This window comes from Carassius auratus, chromosome 20, assembly GCF_003368295.1.
Source record: "Carassius auratus strain Wakin chromosome 20, ASM336829v1, whole genome shotgun sequence".
Classification (NCBI taxonomy): Eukaryota; Metazoa; Chordata; class Actinopteri; order Cypriniformes; family Cyprinidae; genus Carassius; species Carassius auratus.
In genome coordinates, this window is record NC_039262.1 from 5,648,151 (window position 1) to 5,664,500 (window position 16,350).

Genomic DNA, 16,350 nt, shown 5'->3' on the forward strand with positions numbered 1-16,350 from the left:
ATATTAGTACATTTAGAAAAGGTATAGGCCCAGTGACAAACCTATTACCTTTTTTTTCCTGAAAATGTATAGATATTCATTTTCATCCTAACCACATTATGACCGGAGTCGTCTGATATGTATGTGGCTGAAATTATCTTCGGAGCCAGAAACATGATATGATTTATCATATCACACCGAACTCTGCAGGACATCTGCGGTTCAGTGAAAGTTTAAGCCTTGACGTGAAGTCTGACCAAAAGAGTACATCTGACCTATTGAAGAATCCGAATCATTATTTAACAGTTCCAACTGTTGAGAGACGTCTCCTTGCGTCGATTCGGTCAAGACTCTGTGTCAGATCACAGGCACAATCCATGCACTCACATGATTGTTACACAGCCCTCTGCATCCTAAACGATGCCTACAAACAGATCCGGGGAAACGCTTAATGTAGCCACCTCCATCGAGGGCAGAGGAAAAGAAGGGAAGGGAAAAAGAAGACTTGTACTTGCTACAAAGGGTTTGAATGAGATCAAGACAGACAGAACGGGAAGAACACTAATCTGCGGCAGTGCAGGATGAACTCGGGCCCGCGCATGCACAGAAACAGGCGCGCGTTTGAGGCTAAGCCGAGCACAGCAGCATTAATGTAGAGTGGGACTCAGGTAGCAGCCTGCTGTCAATCATTCATCCATCCACCTGACTAATTGGCTTCTTACCCTCTCTCCACCCGGCTCCTGTGCTAACCGCTCGCCTCTGGCAAAAATGCAGATGAGCGCTGGAGAAGGCGTCTGGCGGAGGGAGGGAGAGGAGAGGAGGAAAACTGCAGCTTTAGTTAATTATCTCTCTGAGTCAGTCTGTCCGACAGCAGCCCACACAGCGCACTTATGCTAAACAGCAAAGCATCCTGGGAATTGGAGTGACAGCTCATTTTCCTCCTGCAATTTTATATGAAAGGTGCACTAGAGACCTGCACCCCTCCTTCTATCCATCCATCCATCCATCTATCTTTCTCTCCCTCTTCTCCTCCTCCATTCGTTCTTGTCGTTCTCTCCTCGCACTCTTTCTGGGTGGCGAGGACTCATGGGATGTTGGTGTGGTAGCTGTCAGTGACACTGTGTATGCCTTCTCTCTCCCGCTCGCTCTTTCTCTCTCTCCGCGCTGACAGCGGCTTGTTGACAAACGCCAGCAGTCATCTCGGCACCCTGGGAAATCTCTGCTACCATTTTGTCAGCAGAATGACAGAAGCTGTTAATGTCTCAAATTCTCCCCGTGACAGAGAGCCATCTTGTTGACAGTGTTTGACATTCGGCGCTCAATTCATGTCGTCCATTTTAATTTATTATATTTTTTTCTCACCAGATCCAACCCCCCCTTTTCACTTTCCTTCTCTCTCACACACACACACACATGGATCCCATGGCTCCTCTACGTAAAAATTAACAGTTACTCGATTTTGTCTGAATGTAGCTGTGGAGCTGCTAATGATTTTTGTCCAGTAATGAGAATTGTGTCAGCGCCCTGTTAAAAATGAAATAAATCCTTCGCTCTGTATGAATCCACCGGCATATCTCCTGTCAGCAACGATCGATGCAATTTACAAATTAGAGTCGGGGAAAAAAATCATTAATTCCCTCTATGGGGTGTTTAAGGCAAACATGCCAAAGACAGGAAGTTCCAAAGTAGTACAAAACTAAACAATGCGCAAAACAGGGCGGCATGTAAAACAAATAAACCCTACAAACAAAAAATCACCAGCATTCTTGATAAGCCTATTGGTTCATTTTATAAACTTATTTGTTGCATTTTCTGTGCTCATTTGGACAGAAATTTCAATCTATCTAATCTAAATCTAATTTTTAAATCTTAGAAGGTTCTAACAACAACAACAATAGTTGCAGTTCGATATTTATCAACAATAACTTTCACAATATCAATAAAAAAAACTTGACTTGAACAAAAATGCCTTGAGTTATGGCTAATTGGGTTGTGTACGACAAACCTCAATAAATGATTCTAGGGGAAAACACTGAAAATGTCTTTTAATGGTCAGAGACCACTGAATAATTCACACACTATAGCCAGACTGTGGACATATTTGTGACACTGGAGCACAAAACCAGTCTTAAGTCGCTGCAAGGGTTATACTTGTAGCAATAGCTAAAAATACATGGGTCAAACTTATCGATTTTTCCTTTATGCCAAAAATCATTAAGATATTAAGTAAAGATCATGTTCCATGAAGATATTTTGTACATTTCCTACCATAAATATATCAAAACGTAATTTTTGATTAGTAGGCTAATATGCATCGGTAAGAACTTCATCTGAACAACTTTAAAGACTTTTTTCCTCAATATTTAGATTTTTTTTTTTTTTTTTTTGCACCCTCAGATTCTAGATTTTCAAATAGTTATATCCCAGCAAAATTAACAAACCATACATTATTTATTCATCTTTCAGATTAATTACAAAAAACTGACCCTTTGACTGTTTTTGTGGTGCAGGGTCACATATGTTGGTCTTTAGAATCCCTTATTTACATAGGCTAACGTTACTTGAAAGAATACAAGAATACCTGCCAGAACAAATGCAAACAAACGACTGAGAAAGTGAGTCATGAAACTACTAAATCAACATCTGAGCTCATCTATTTTCTTTATATTCTCCGCCAGTTTACTGACGGAAAATTCCCCCAAAACGAAGTTTAGAATACAGATTTATCCTATATAAACAATTACCTTCGGTTCCCAAGAGCCTGAGCGGGAGGCTTTTAAAAATGGTATTTTATTCTCTTCACAGCTTGTGTTTGTTATTATGGCCTCGCAGCGGCTGCCGGGACCGGGCGCGTTAAACTCGTTGAGGCGCGCGGGGGCCGCACGCGCACCTCTTTCAAGCGCGCGAGAGAGGTTCTGCAGGTGCGAACGCAAGCAGAAGGACGAGATTAAAGTGTCTCCCTCCACCTGTCTCTCTCTCTCTTTTTCTCCTCCATCTCTTCGTTTGACGGGGTGAGGAGTGTGAGGCAGATTTGTACCGACAGCACCGCGCGCATTCTCCAGTCAAACGGCATAAAAGGCGCGCGGCTGATCAAAGCGCACGCTGCAGCGCCCGTCTCGCGGGTTCACGATGTTTGAAGGTTAAAACAAAACAAAAACCCGACACGCAACCGCTATTTACATTTTACTCCGTTTTGCATCTGGATAAAAACATTTTTTTTTCTCTCTCTCCACCTCACTCCTGTTCAAAATCTCTGAAGCGCTGCAAAAAACTTTTCTGCACAAATAACAACATTAATACGCAAATATAGAAGTAGGCTTGAGGCGTGACGCTTGTTTGGAAAAATATTGGAATTAATAAGTTTAAAAAATATTTTAATGAAGCCGACGTTTTACGGAATGTGAAATGATAGCAAACGAGCAATTTGAGAGAAAACAACTTGCGTCGCGGAGGGGGGCGGGATGAAACGGAACCGCGGCGCGTTCAGATGGGATCGTGGCGCCGTTGCGGTTCAGTCCAACGGCGATATTTGTAGTTCAGCTTCTGAGGAGTTGAAACGCTCCTATTATTACACACCAATGGACTCGCGGCGGAGTCGGCTGATCCTCTGGGTGGTTATGAATACAATTACACACTCGGTAAACAGCGCGCCGTTTATGAACGTGCGCAAAAACTTGCGCTACGCGTGACGTAACGCTGCGTCAATACGAGGCAATCCTTCGCTAGAGCGCCTTTAATTCTACTTATGATTGAGGGCCATGTCATTATTTCTAGAATATAATATTACAACAGCATTACTAATAAAAATAGGCTACTGTTTTTTTCATATACATATTTAAGTGCCTGAAAAAAGAAGAACCAAAAATACGAACTACTGAGGTGTTTAGCATCATATAAAGTTATATATTTAAGTTATATAATATATATATATATATATATATATAGCTATTTGTATATGTGTGTGTGTTTAAACATATACACTATATGTGTGTATTTATACACAAACAAACACACATACATATATATATATATATACACACACACACACACACACATATATATATATATATATATTGTGTGTGTGTGTGTGTGTGTGTGTGTGTGTGTGATTTTACCTCTTTTTTTTTTTTTTTTACTGAAATTACTTTTAATAAAAAAAAAAAAGCTCCCATTTTTGTGGAACTATACCACAATTTGTACCAAGAAACTTAGAAAAAAAACAATGCATGACAAAATGCATTTCTTACAACTTATGACAATTCCAAATAATATTTATTTGTACAAACTGCTAGAAAACGGAGAAAGCGATCACAGAGTTCTCCAGAGGTTCACCTGCTTGAATCTGAGGCACACGTGTTTAAGTGCGTCACCTTTGTCTTTATGGTTAATCAGTCCTTCTTACAATACAATCCTTAAGAGCTACCTGCATAAACTCTGAATGGATCAGCTAGTGTTGCCATATGAAAAATGATACCAGAGAGAAGACATCCCAGTCGCTTAACTTCATAGATAAAATTAAGCATTATCTGGAGATTAGAATGCTTAAAGTTAGGACAAAAAAAATCTAGAATTATAGATTTCAAAATCAAATGTGAATTTTAACCTTCTGTTAAATCAAAATCTACCTGGCCTTTAAGTGCAATATATTTAGCATGTAAAAATACCATATTTTTTAACTTGCAGAGCATCTTCTGATCTTTTCCTTAACACCTTCTCGAGTAAAGCCATGTTAACACTTACATCCACATTTCAAGCATCATTTCAAATCAAGAACCTCCAGATAATGAATAGATAATGAACATTTCAAGGCATTACGGCATGTTAGTATTTACAGAATCTATTTGTGTGCGTGTGCAATGTGTTACAATCTGTGAAGGTTACTGAGGATAAGCTTCGATCACCATAGCATGGCCCTGAAAACACATACAAGAGAGGGTTAGAAGAATATTTCCACGTGAGCAAATATTTAGTTGGTTCTGTAGTGCACACACCTGTCCTCCAGCGGCACACGCTGCCACCAGGCCGTACTGACCACCCTCTTTCTGAAGTCTGTGGGCCACGGTGGTCACCAGTCTACAGCCGGTGGCCGCGAACGGATGTCCAAGAGACAGAGAACCTCCCCATGTGTTAAACTTCTCCATCGGAGGGGCACCGACCTGAAAAAAAAAAAAAAGAGAGAAACAATGTGCAATCAGCTTTCATTATTATTATTAATATCATCATCTTTACTGTGGCTCATCTACAGAGAGAAACAAGATTTCCAACCAATTATTTCACAGCCTTACTTCTTGAAAAAACAAAAATTCAAGGTCCTCATTTATCAACGGATGTGTGCGTAATGAGTGTGTAAGAACAGTTTCAGGCAAAGTGTGGGATCTAACAACTTGTACTACAGGTAGGAATGTAGGACAAAATATAAAACCTTTTCTATGCACTGTTGATAATAAAAATGGCTTAAAAGTTCCTAATTTTAAAAATACCAATAAAAACTTAACCATGTAGTTTTTTTTCACACATTTTTTAAAGTGCTTTATGTATCAGCTTTATTGCAATTTAATTTTTCAAAATTCTTAAATTCAAAATTTGACTGAACACTTTTCAATTTAAAAGTAGTCAAAATGTTACATTTAACTTAAAATCTGCCAAAGGCGTAGAAAGATGTGTTCAAATAACTTTGCATAAGTTATACGATTTTTTTCACAAAACCTGTAATTTTCTGTTGCTTTTTGGATGTAGTAAATCACCCACAAATGAAGCAGAAAACATCAGAGTCATGTTTGCATATTCTTCTGTCACTGGCCATGATTACATCCTTGAATCAGGATTAGGCATAAAATAATGTTTTCATAATCATTCATAAACTTGAAAATGGGCTGAGAATTAAAACAATAGTTGCAACCTGGTTCAGAGGAAGACGGGAATCATGTCTTTGTGGTAGTTTTTCTGCTGATCAAGGGATAATACAAGACTTCTTCACCTTACAAATGATTGTTGGAAGCAAAAATGCTACAAAATGCTTCATATTTTCTTGTGAGGAATTGTGACATGCTCGAGAAAAACAGACACTATCTTTAATAAAAAAAACAAGTTTTGGATGTCATTTAGCAAATATGAAACAGCATTTTTTTTTTAAGTCACCGACTTTAGCAGCAATAAATCAACACTTTAAAAACACTATGTTTGCATGACAAATGCAACTCATATTTTCTTTGTTAAAACCTATTTTTTTATGCTTTATGCCTTGTTTAGTTGATGATTTCTTACCCAGTGGGACATCTAGTATATTTATTACTGCTCAAATCCCCTTGGAGTATCCTGAGGTCTAGTGTTTTGCTCAAGGGCAATATGGTGATAGTTCAAGAATCAGGCCCTCCTGAATTTTGAACATAACCTTTGGGTTGATCATTAAGCACCATTTCACACCCACCTTCGTTTTTCTGCCCATATATGTTTGGGCGAACCAGTCAGATTCCATTGCCTTCAGGTTTGCCATGATCTGACCCTGCAAAATAAATAGGTAGACAACTAAAGTATTTGCACACATAACTACTACTAAATGTAGTTTCCGCATAGGATTTTTAACGCCATATCAGTGGAAAGGTGATGCTTACAGCAAAAGCTTCATGGAACTCAAACACATCGATGTCATTCATCGTCAGACCGCTCTTCTCCAGGACCTTTGGAGTGGCGTAGGTCGGCCTGAGAGAGAAAACAACCCAGACACAAGTGTGTGTCATAAGAGAGAGAGAGAAAGAGAGAGAGAGAGACACAGAGAGAGAGGAAGAAAGAGAACATGCATTAACATTTAAATCTCACTTAATATTAGATATCGATGACAGATTATTATCCCTGATAGTCGATTTGGACCACCAAATATAAATTATAGTTTTGTTTCTGGCTTTAGACACCACAATAATTAATCATAAAATCAGAACAGTAACATATTACAATAACAATTAATTAAAATAATATGTATGGCAATTTGCGTTGTTTCAGTTTTATGATGTAACAGTTTACCTTAAAATGATTGGAAAAATATATTTAATACCTTAAATAATTATGACTTGTGAAAAATGTCTATCATTCAATAGTTTGGGGTCTTTTGAAAGAAATTTTAATTTAGCGAGGATGGGCTTAAATGCTAAATGTATAAATGTGTTTTTTAACTTTCAATTCATCAAAGAATCCTAGAAAAATTATTGTGGTTTCTACAAAAAACTGTTTTAACATTGATGATTATATGCTGAAGTCTGGATTGATGATGCTGAAAGGAATAAATACATTAGAAAACATCCATTTTAGTTTTTGGTTAAATTAATGCAGCCGTAGTGAGCATTCAAGTTATCTTTCTAAAAGATTTAAAAAAACTTTACCCCCTGTTTTGAATTCTTTGTATTAAGAATGACAACTAGGGAACAATGTATATCTTGATAGCATATAAAAGAGAACAGAAAATGCTTCAGACCACGGAGTCTCATTTTCCTGCAGTCTATATTAAAGAGTCACAAACAGATGCATGCCACAACACAACCAAACCACAACAGTAACAAAACCTCACAGACAAGAAGAAAAGAGGCAGGAACTCACCCGAGAAGGAGCTGGTCTTTTGGGTCTTGAGACACGTACACAAAATCTCTGAAGGTAAAAACACACAGACAGACAGACATTAGATCAGCATCAGCATCACGAGCCGCTGTAGAAATAATGATGTCTGTCTGCTGTAATGGGACACTACTATAAACAGTGAATAATATAAAACACCTACAGCTTCAGGAAACTAAGCTTTAAAAAGGCTTTACTATAATTTATTATACATTTACTGAAATGTAATTTGCATATTTTTTTAAAATGTGAAAATACTTTATCATTGACCAAAATCATGTGCAGCAACAGTTTTGTGGTAAACACTGTTTTTGGTTTTCAGTACTTCTGAGCCACTTTTGCAGCCTAAAGTCAATACATACACTTGATTCATGGGTAAATTTGGACAGATCAGCTAAATTGTTTATCTAACACAGATGATGTTGTCAGTGAAATGCTGTTGGTGGTAGTTTTTAACATAAAGCATTATTTTTGTTTTGTACCTGAGATACGCTTTAGGCTTGTAACCCATAGCAAGAGCTTTCTCCTCTGACATGATCAAAACTGCAGACGCTCCGTCAGTCTGAGTGAACACACACACACACACACACAGAGCAAAGCTCATGACAAATCTGACACATATTCCTTAAATTAAGAGTCTGGTTAAATAAATTGGATAAACCAGAAGCTCAAATAACTGACGAGGAAGGAGGAGTTTGCGGCCGTCACTGTGCCGTGAGGCTTGATGAAGGCAGGTTTCAGTTTGGCCAACTGCTCCATGGTGGCAGGACGGATCCCGTTATCTTTAGACACAATATCCCTCCCTGTGACAAGCACATCACCACATTTAAAGTTTAAACAATCATCATAAATCGAACTGTTACTCTGTTATTTTGTAACATCTGCGTGCAATATTGTAGCTTGGTCCATACAGACTTGGATGTGAAAGCACACTCAGAAGTGTTAATAAAAATCTTATTTCTGTTCAAATCATTTGCTTACTGCATTTTCATAATGTGCCTGCAAGCTGAATTAATAAAAATAATCCAAAGTATAAAAAGATATTTTTTTTATTTCATGGTGGAAACAAACAAACAATAGAAATGTGACTTTCTCACAATTTTGACTTTTCCCCCCTCACAATTTAGTAGTGTTTTCAAGTCTGCCCGTTTTCAGTCAGAAGAGTCATAATTGCGAGATATAGGCGTAAACTTATAATTATGAGATATAAAGTTGCCATTCTGATAAAAGAGAACCCAAAAATGTAATTTTTAAAAAAACTGAATTATGCAATGTAAACTCAAAATTGCAAGGAAATTCTGCCCTATTTTCAGTCAAAAAAGTCAGAATTGATAAATATAAACTCTAGATATAAATGTGAGATGAAAAAATCAAAGTTCTGAGAAAAAAAGTCACAATTTCAAACTATAAACTCAAAAAAAAAAAATCAATTCTGAGATGCTGAATAGCTATTATATAATATATGTTTTTTTTTTTTTCACGTCACTTGTGAGATGTAAATCAGAATTCTGAAAAAGTCCAAAACCTGTTTCTGGCAGAGGCTGAAATGCTGTGGCGGGATCTGCTGTGATTGTGTTAATTGCTCACCTGGCACTTTAAAGCTGACGACGTCACTGAGCAGCCCGCTGTCTTGAGCTTTCTTTGCGAGTGTGTGAGATCGTAGAGCAAATTCATCCTGCTCTAAACGCGACACACCAAATGCAGCCGCCAGACGGTCCGCAGAGTGTCCCATTGTCTCGGCTGTGGAGAACTCGGCCACAGCCGGCAGCTAAACACACACACACACACACACACAGCTTTTAAAGAAGGGAACCAACAATACCATACGGACTGTAGTTTGACAGACTAAAACACTGAAAATATAAGTGTTCTAGTGATATATATTACATTTAATTACACCAATAGCTGGCTATAATATCTGACTAATCATGTGATTGACTTGTGACAGCATCAGTAACTGTGGGTGGAGAATTACAAACAATCAGGGATGAGGTGACATATACTATATGTCAATTTTCCCTCTAAATTGTTTTTTAATTTATTGCTGTCTTTAAAGCTATGTATATTAGTTGTTTTCCGTATAATAATATTCAGCTATTTTGCTAATAACCTTTTTAAATAATAACAATAATATTTATATTATAAAATAAATAATTATATTAATCAAATAATATAATGCGTTTATATAATATATTAATATTTTTAGCAAGTTTTTGTTGAATTCATTTATAGTTGCCTTTATAGGTATTAGGTGTTATAGATCTTTTCTGTATTTTCCAGATATTTTTGCTAATTAACTGTGCAAAGAATAAATAATAATAATGGTACTTATATAATATTGATCGCAACAACAACAATAATACATTTTATTATTATATATAAATAATGTAAAATGACTAATAATAATAATATTGATATTCATTAATAAATATGTAAGGATTGTTTTTTTGTTTTTTTTTACAATTTAAAAATGCAAACTTTGCATGATAAATGCTAAATTAATATACTGCTGCATTCCTCGGCATTTATTAGGGTGTTTTCAATGCCTCTAAAATATTTAGTTTCTAGATATGACATGAGTACCTTTGCACAAAGATTGTTTAAATATGTCTTTGGAGTAATGTGTCACTTTGTAGTGATAAATGCACTATAAATAAATTGTTTTCTGTGATTTGGGTATTGCACCTAGAAACACAAACTGGGGTGCGCTGGGGGCAATAAGTGAGGTGTATTATGGGTAATGTAGTACCAACTACCTCAGGTGAAAGGTGAGCGAGGCGGATGGAGCCCAGCAGAGAGAGCCGAGCCCCGAGGGTCTTCGCCTTGTTAAGTGACAGCATCGTCTTCCTCATCTTGCGGCTGTGACGAATGGGAACGTCGGACATAAACTCAACCCCACCGGCGACGACGGCATCACACTGACCAGCAGCGATCAAACCAACCCCTAGAAAACAAATTAACAATCGATAGTTCCATTAACTATCTTTTGTTCAGTGCTGAAGAATGTGTGTGTGTGTGTGTGTGATGTATTCAATAACTGCAATCATCATAAAACGTGTGTTCAGTACCTGTGGTCATTGCTTGATTGGAGGAAATACACGCCATGGTCACAGTGTGAGCGGGAGTCTTATCTGAGAAACCAGCACCAAGTGCTGCCTACAAAAAACAAAAAATTATTATTTCCAAGTAAACATCATAAATAATTTTATAATCAAAAACCATTTAGCAAGTGCAATGCTTCTTAGAAATGGTACTTTCACTAATGATGGGACCAGAGTTATTATAGTTAACAGAAAAACAGAGAAACATTTCACTTACATTAAATAAAAAAAACATTAACTGAAAAGAAAACATTATTTTTTTTTTATTTCTTAAGGCATTTTTTTTTTTTGGTCTAATTTGATGTACTAACACAACTAAAACTAAAATAAAAAGAAATAAAAAGAAAATATAAACACAAAAAATGTAAACATTTTAAATAAAAAAATGAAAAGTTGCAAAATATAAAAATAAGAAACGATTCAAAATATTTATGAAAACTATAAATGTTTTATAAATGTTTTTTTTTTTCCACACATACAAAATTGCATAGGAAAAACAAAAATATATATAGATTTACAAAAACAAAAATGAATATCTATCGAATATAAATTAATGCACATAATTCATAATTGTGATTTAAATGTTTCAATGTCAAATCTGATGTGAACCAGTGGGAATATATAAAGTATCACAAAAATCTATATAAAGAATATATACAAAAATCACAGGAAGAAAAATACCTTTTTAATATTTACAAATTTAAACCTTTTAATTACATTTACAATATGCTGTGAATGGGTCTGCCGTGTTTTGATGCATAGTATGTGCTGACAGCATCCACACATTAAGTTCCTGACTCAGAAAAAAATCCCTTGCATTAAATTGAACTGACAGCTGTGGAAAAATATTAATTCAACATCCTGCTGTACCCAATGTACAAACAAACACGTCACTGCAGTAATGCTTTGCACTCAGATGACATCTCTACGCAGATGCCTGACCTCTCACTGCTCAGCATCATTATACACACATCAGACAAACTAAAAATAGCTTCAACATCCAAATTCTATTTTAGAAATCATCACAGACTCGAGGACAGACTGACCTCTCTGGCCACATTACTGGTCTTCACTTCCTGAATAACAGTTCCATACACTATATAATCAACAGCATCTTTAGGGAGACCGGTTCTGTTCAGCAGACCTCTGATAAAAACAGACAGACAGTTAGTCCTGAACATAACAGTGACGAGTGAATCTTTGTGTGTGTATGTGATTGTGTGGTGACTTACTGTAACGCAGCTCTGGCCAGATCGTGGGGCATCAGGTCAGCATATCTAATAACAAAGACAGAAAGGGCAAAGACACAAAGAAAGATTTCTTCAGTTTTTCACAAGGCAGCACTGCATTTATAGAGTTTGTCCTAAACCTGTAATTAATTCAGCCTAAAACTTTCACTTGTAAATCATTTCAGAGTAATGCGTGCCATTGAGTTTCAGATTCGTAACCTTAAACATGAACATTTCCTGTTGTCTTAAATGTTTTGCTGTTTGGCGTTTACTAACAGGTAAAAATCTGAAGCAACCAGGTCTGATGCATGAACTTCATTATGAAATGAAAAGCTGTGCGTTTATAAGAAACATACCCATTATTAACTTTAATTTTAACTTTAAAAATAATCGCTGCTGGCCAAAAAATCAAATAGTCCTATCAGCATAAACCATAATAACGCTTCCTCCAGTGAAAAAAGTCCATCCACTGTGTCACATCAAAATCCACACAACTAGTCTGGACTGTTTTTATTTGTGCTTGATCTCTGCATATTTCTCTCCTGATTCAGATAAGATGAATTTCCACTGGAAAAAGCAAGATTATAGATAGAGGACTCATATTTTAGCTGTAAGCAACAATTTGAAGTTAATTTTAAAAAAATGACTTGATGGATTTGTTTCTTACAAACATGCAGCTTTTTACTTTGCAGGATGTTAACTGATGGATTGGACTGATGTGGATTGATGTGATGCTTTTATCAGCTGTTTGGACACCCGTTCACTGCAGAGGATCTATTGGTGAGCAAATGATGGAATGCTACATTTCTCCAAATCTGTTCCCAAGAAGAAACAAACTCGTCTACATATTGGATGGCCTGAGGGTAAATTCTTAGCATCTTTGGTTAAATTATTCCTTTAATCTCCTTTCTGCACCCTACAAACCACTGTGCTATTTAAACAATTGCTTTCATTTCAATTCACAAAAACTTTTCAGGCCACGTCTCTGAATCCCAAACACATTCTCACTTACGTTGTGCCAGACTGGAGGAAAGGGGTTCGGACGCCGTCAACCAGAACGATGTTCTTCACTCCTGGCTTGGCCAGAGTCTTCTTGCTCTTTGCTTTGTGATTAAAAAACACAACAGAAAGGACACGAAGAGCAAAGATTATTTACAGTTTCATTGGGAAAATGGAACGTGCATTTTCCTTTCTTTACTCTATATCAACATCGAATGTATTTATTTCTTTGATTTAGTTTTAGAATACAGCAGAATGGATAATAACTGGACTGGACACATTACCTTGAGCTCGCAGGTGAACAGATGTGCTGAGAGAACGAGCAGCTAAACAGAAAGAGACTGCAGTTAGTATTACCCTTCTAAGAAGTGATAATGACATGAAACGCTTAGTGATCCTTATAACGTGAAGTGTTCTTTAGCTCTGCTGAGACCCAGGACGTCTTACCAAACTGAGCGGCCTGCACAGATGTCAATGGACTGCTCCTCAGTGAAGTCAACAACATAGACGCCATCTCTGAGTATCTGGAAGACATGAAGCAAAAGTATGAATAATTATTCAAAACCATCATATCTCAGGTGCACTCATAATCTGGATAACAATACAATGGAATAAAGTAAAGGAATAATTGTTTTAGGTTCCATTCATAAGATAAAAAAAGATCAGTGAAAATAAAACTTGGCAGACATTAGTTAAGCATAAAAGAATGTTTTATTGTCCTGAATGTACGGTTATCACACAGTGATTTAAGGGGTGTATAAGAAAATAGATTTATATTTGATTCTGATATATTTGATAAGTGTCATCTGAAGTTAAATGTGTTTTTGTGTTTGTGTTGTGTGTGTGTGTGTGTGTGTGTGTGTGTGTGTGTGTGTGTGTGTGTGTGTGACCCTTCACCTACTTCTGTCAGTAGACAGGGCAAGGACAAATATGCAAATGCACTATACATTTAAACAGCAACTTACGATCTTGAAATAATTATAAAACAAGACTGATCATGATATAACCGCACATGACAGTAAAACCAAAGTAACGAAACATAAAAATGACACTTTAACACACACGAATAAGAAGACGGATTCATTCTTCCGCATGTCTAGAAACACTGTTTAAGATATCCATCAAGGATCATCATAAAAACATAATGTGTGTTATAATATAAGCGCATAGATCATATTTTACCTGTTATTGTTGTGAGTGCTGAGAAAGTGTGATGTTTGATATCTCGCGTCTGTCTAATGACTACAGCAGTGCATGATCCGCAGGACCCCGCTTCCCTGGCAAATCGAATCACTGCCTGAGCGAAAAGAAACACGCGGTGGATATACCTTTTATATTAAAAACATATATACACACACATACATAAATAATTCTACAAGTTTATTATATATGCTACACCTGTGAGATAACAGGATTTTTAAATAAAATGAGCTAAGTTTGCTGCCCTATCTGGCGGTTGCACGGGCTCGCGCTTGTTAGTGCGTTCGCGCGTTCACGGTGAAGTTTTGAGCATTGGCCACTCGACCGCACGTCAACGTCGCCGCCATATTGGAGCGGGCAACTCTCATAACTCTCACATCAGGACAGAAGAAAACGTACCTGACTCATCGACAGATTGGACACCTACAAACCGTCACACAATAATACAAACAGATCTCGGGGTGTTTTCTTTCACAGGTAAGACTCAGCTGTTCTTTCTCGATGTTTTTGGTCATTTTTAACATTATGTTGACAGCTTAATTAACCACCAGTGTCGGACTATTAATAAATAGCTAGCGATATCGCTAACGTAGTTAGCAGTGAAAGCTGAGACTTTATAAGAATTCAAAGTTTAAATGAATTCTTATTACGTTTTAACTTATATTGCCATTTATATAATAAACTAAATTATGTTATGAGCACTTTGACTGTCTAGATTAATGATGGCACTAAAGCTTGTCTCTTTAATTCCACTACCGTTACTTATTTACAAAGATTAAGTGGTAACACTTTAGAATACTAGTCCTTTAGTTAATGTTCGTTAATTCATTAACGAACATGAACAAACTGTGAACTTATTCTATGTATTCTTTTTTCTTCCCTTTTAGCCATTTGCAAACAGGACAAGGACAGCCTTAAGGAAAGCTGAGGAAAGCTGTTCTCTGCATTTCCAAGAGACAAGACTATACCTCCCTAGACTAATGTTGTGTTTGTACTAAACCCAGAGCAGCCCTGAATGAATCGACAGAATGACCCAGCTCATATTCTAAAGCGATTAATCGTTTGAAAGCATTTAATTATACCAGAAAACAAGACAGAAATACTAAGGAAGAAAATCTCTGCATTAATCACTTAATCGTTTGATTCTGATTCATTCAGACATTTCTAATAATGTTGATACAAATGCTAATACTGCACTCATGTTTATAATAAAAGATGACATAATCATTCATAAAAAAAAAAAAAACTTAAACCCAGCAAAGAAATAATGGATTTTGCATTAAGTAATTTATTTTCTCATTACATACAGTCAAGTATATTACAGATCTCTTCATACTCGATATAAAATTAGATTCATTGCCGTATATATTCAGATTTGAGAGGTTAAAGGGCAGAGAGCATGATCACTATACAGTGGATTCCTCACTGCTTCCTCACATCAGCAATAATCTGGGGAAGAAAAAAATTATTACACTCCGTATTCCAGTGCTAATATATGAACATCGTGAAACCAAGACATTTGCAGGAGATGCATAATGACCTCAGATATTAATTTTTATTATCGACTCGATATATTCATTTTTAGATTTTTATTGGTTAATTCTTAAAACGGGGGAAAAAATTCTGCCAAGGGTGAAAACTATTGTTTTTCTTAGCCGCTGACAGATATTTGTTCTTGTTTTAAACATGAACTCATTTATATTTCAGTAAATGCTTCTCGATTTAACGATGTTCAGATATTTGAGCTGGAAAACAAGAGGAAGAGCATCATTCTCTGCGGTGAAGAAGAAAACCATGACCTTCATCAAATTAAAATCTCTCGTGTTTGTGTCCGAGTCGAATGGTGGAGGGGAAAAGAAAAGAGTAAAAAATAAACCCTGGACAATCTTCCTAAAACATACGTCTGCAGGAGACTCGATGATTATAAATATGCTTTATCTTTATCACAGTATTATTTCATCAAGCCTTGTGTTCAACTCCATATTTATACTGAAAATAAAAGTATGTGATCTTATTCTAGTTAGCGGCTCTGAAATCGAGTGACAGCTGATTGGTTGATTCACAAATGTCTTCACACACAAAAAGTGTTTCATATTCAAACACAGTTTAGATTAACACTCATATAACTGTATTGTCTGTGTGAGAGGAATCAAACAATCAAAATCCTGCGATCGTTTACTCTTCCTCAGCCTGAACAAGTGTTTTTTTTTCTGCTGAACACTAAAGAAGATGTTTTTTTG

General features: G+C 36.4%; 1 protein-coding gene across 1 annotated transcript; it reads right to left on the minus strand.

Annotated features, from left to right (window-relative positions):
- Positions 1–4,232: 4,232 nt before the first annotated feature.
- On the minus strand, positions 4,233–14,226 carry LOC113120669 (trifunctional enzyme subunit beta, mitochondrial-like). The gene is made up of 16 exons (XM_026290633.1): positions 14,093–14,226; positions 13,358–13,434; positions 13,195–13,236; positions 12,924–13,014; positions 11,915–11,959; positions 11,729–11,828; positions 10,650–10,737; positions 10,338–10,525; positions 9,169–9,349; positions 8,263–8,384; positions 8,064–8,143; positions 7,567–7,614; positions 6,591–6,678; positions 6,407–6,481; positions 4,971–5,135; positions 4,233–4,892 (listed from the first exon to the last, which is right to left on the minus strand). The coding sequence occupies exons 2-16, from the start codon at positions 13,422–13,424 to the stop codon at positions 4,857–4,859; spliced, it is 1,416 nt and encodes a 471-aa protein (XP_026146418.1). The 5' UTR covers positions 13,425–13,434; positions 14,093–14,226; the 3' UTR covers positions 4,233–4,856.
- Between the last annotated feature and the right edge of the window lie 2,124 nt (positions 14,227–16,350).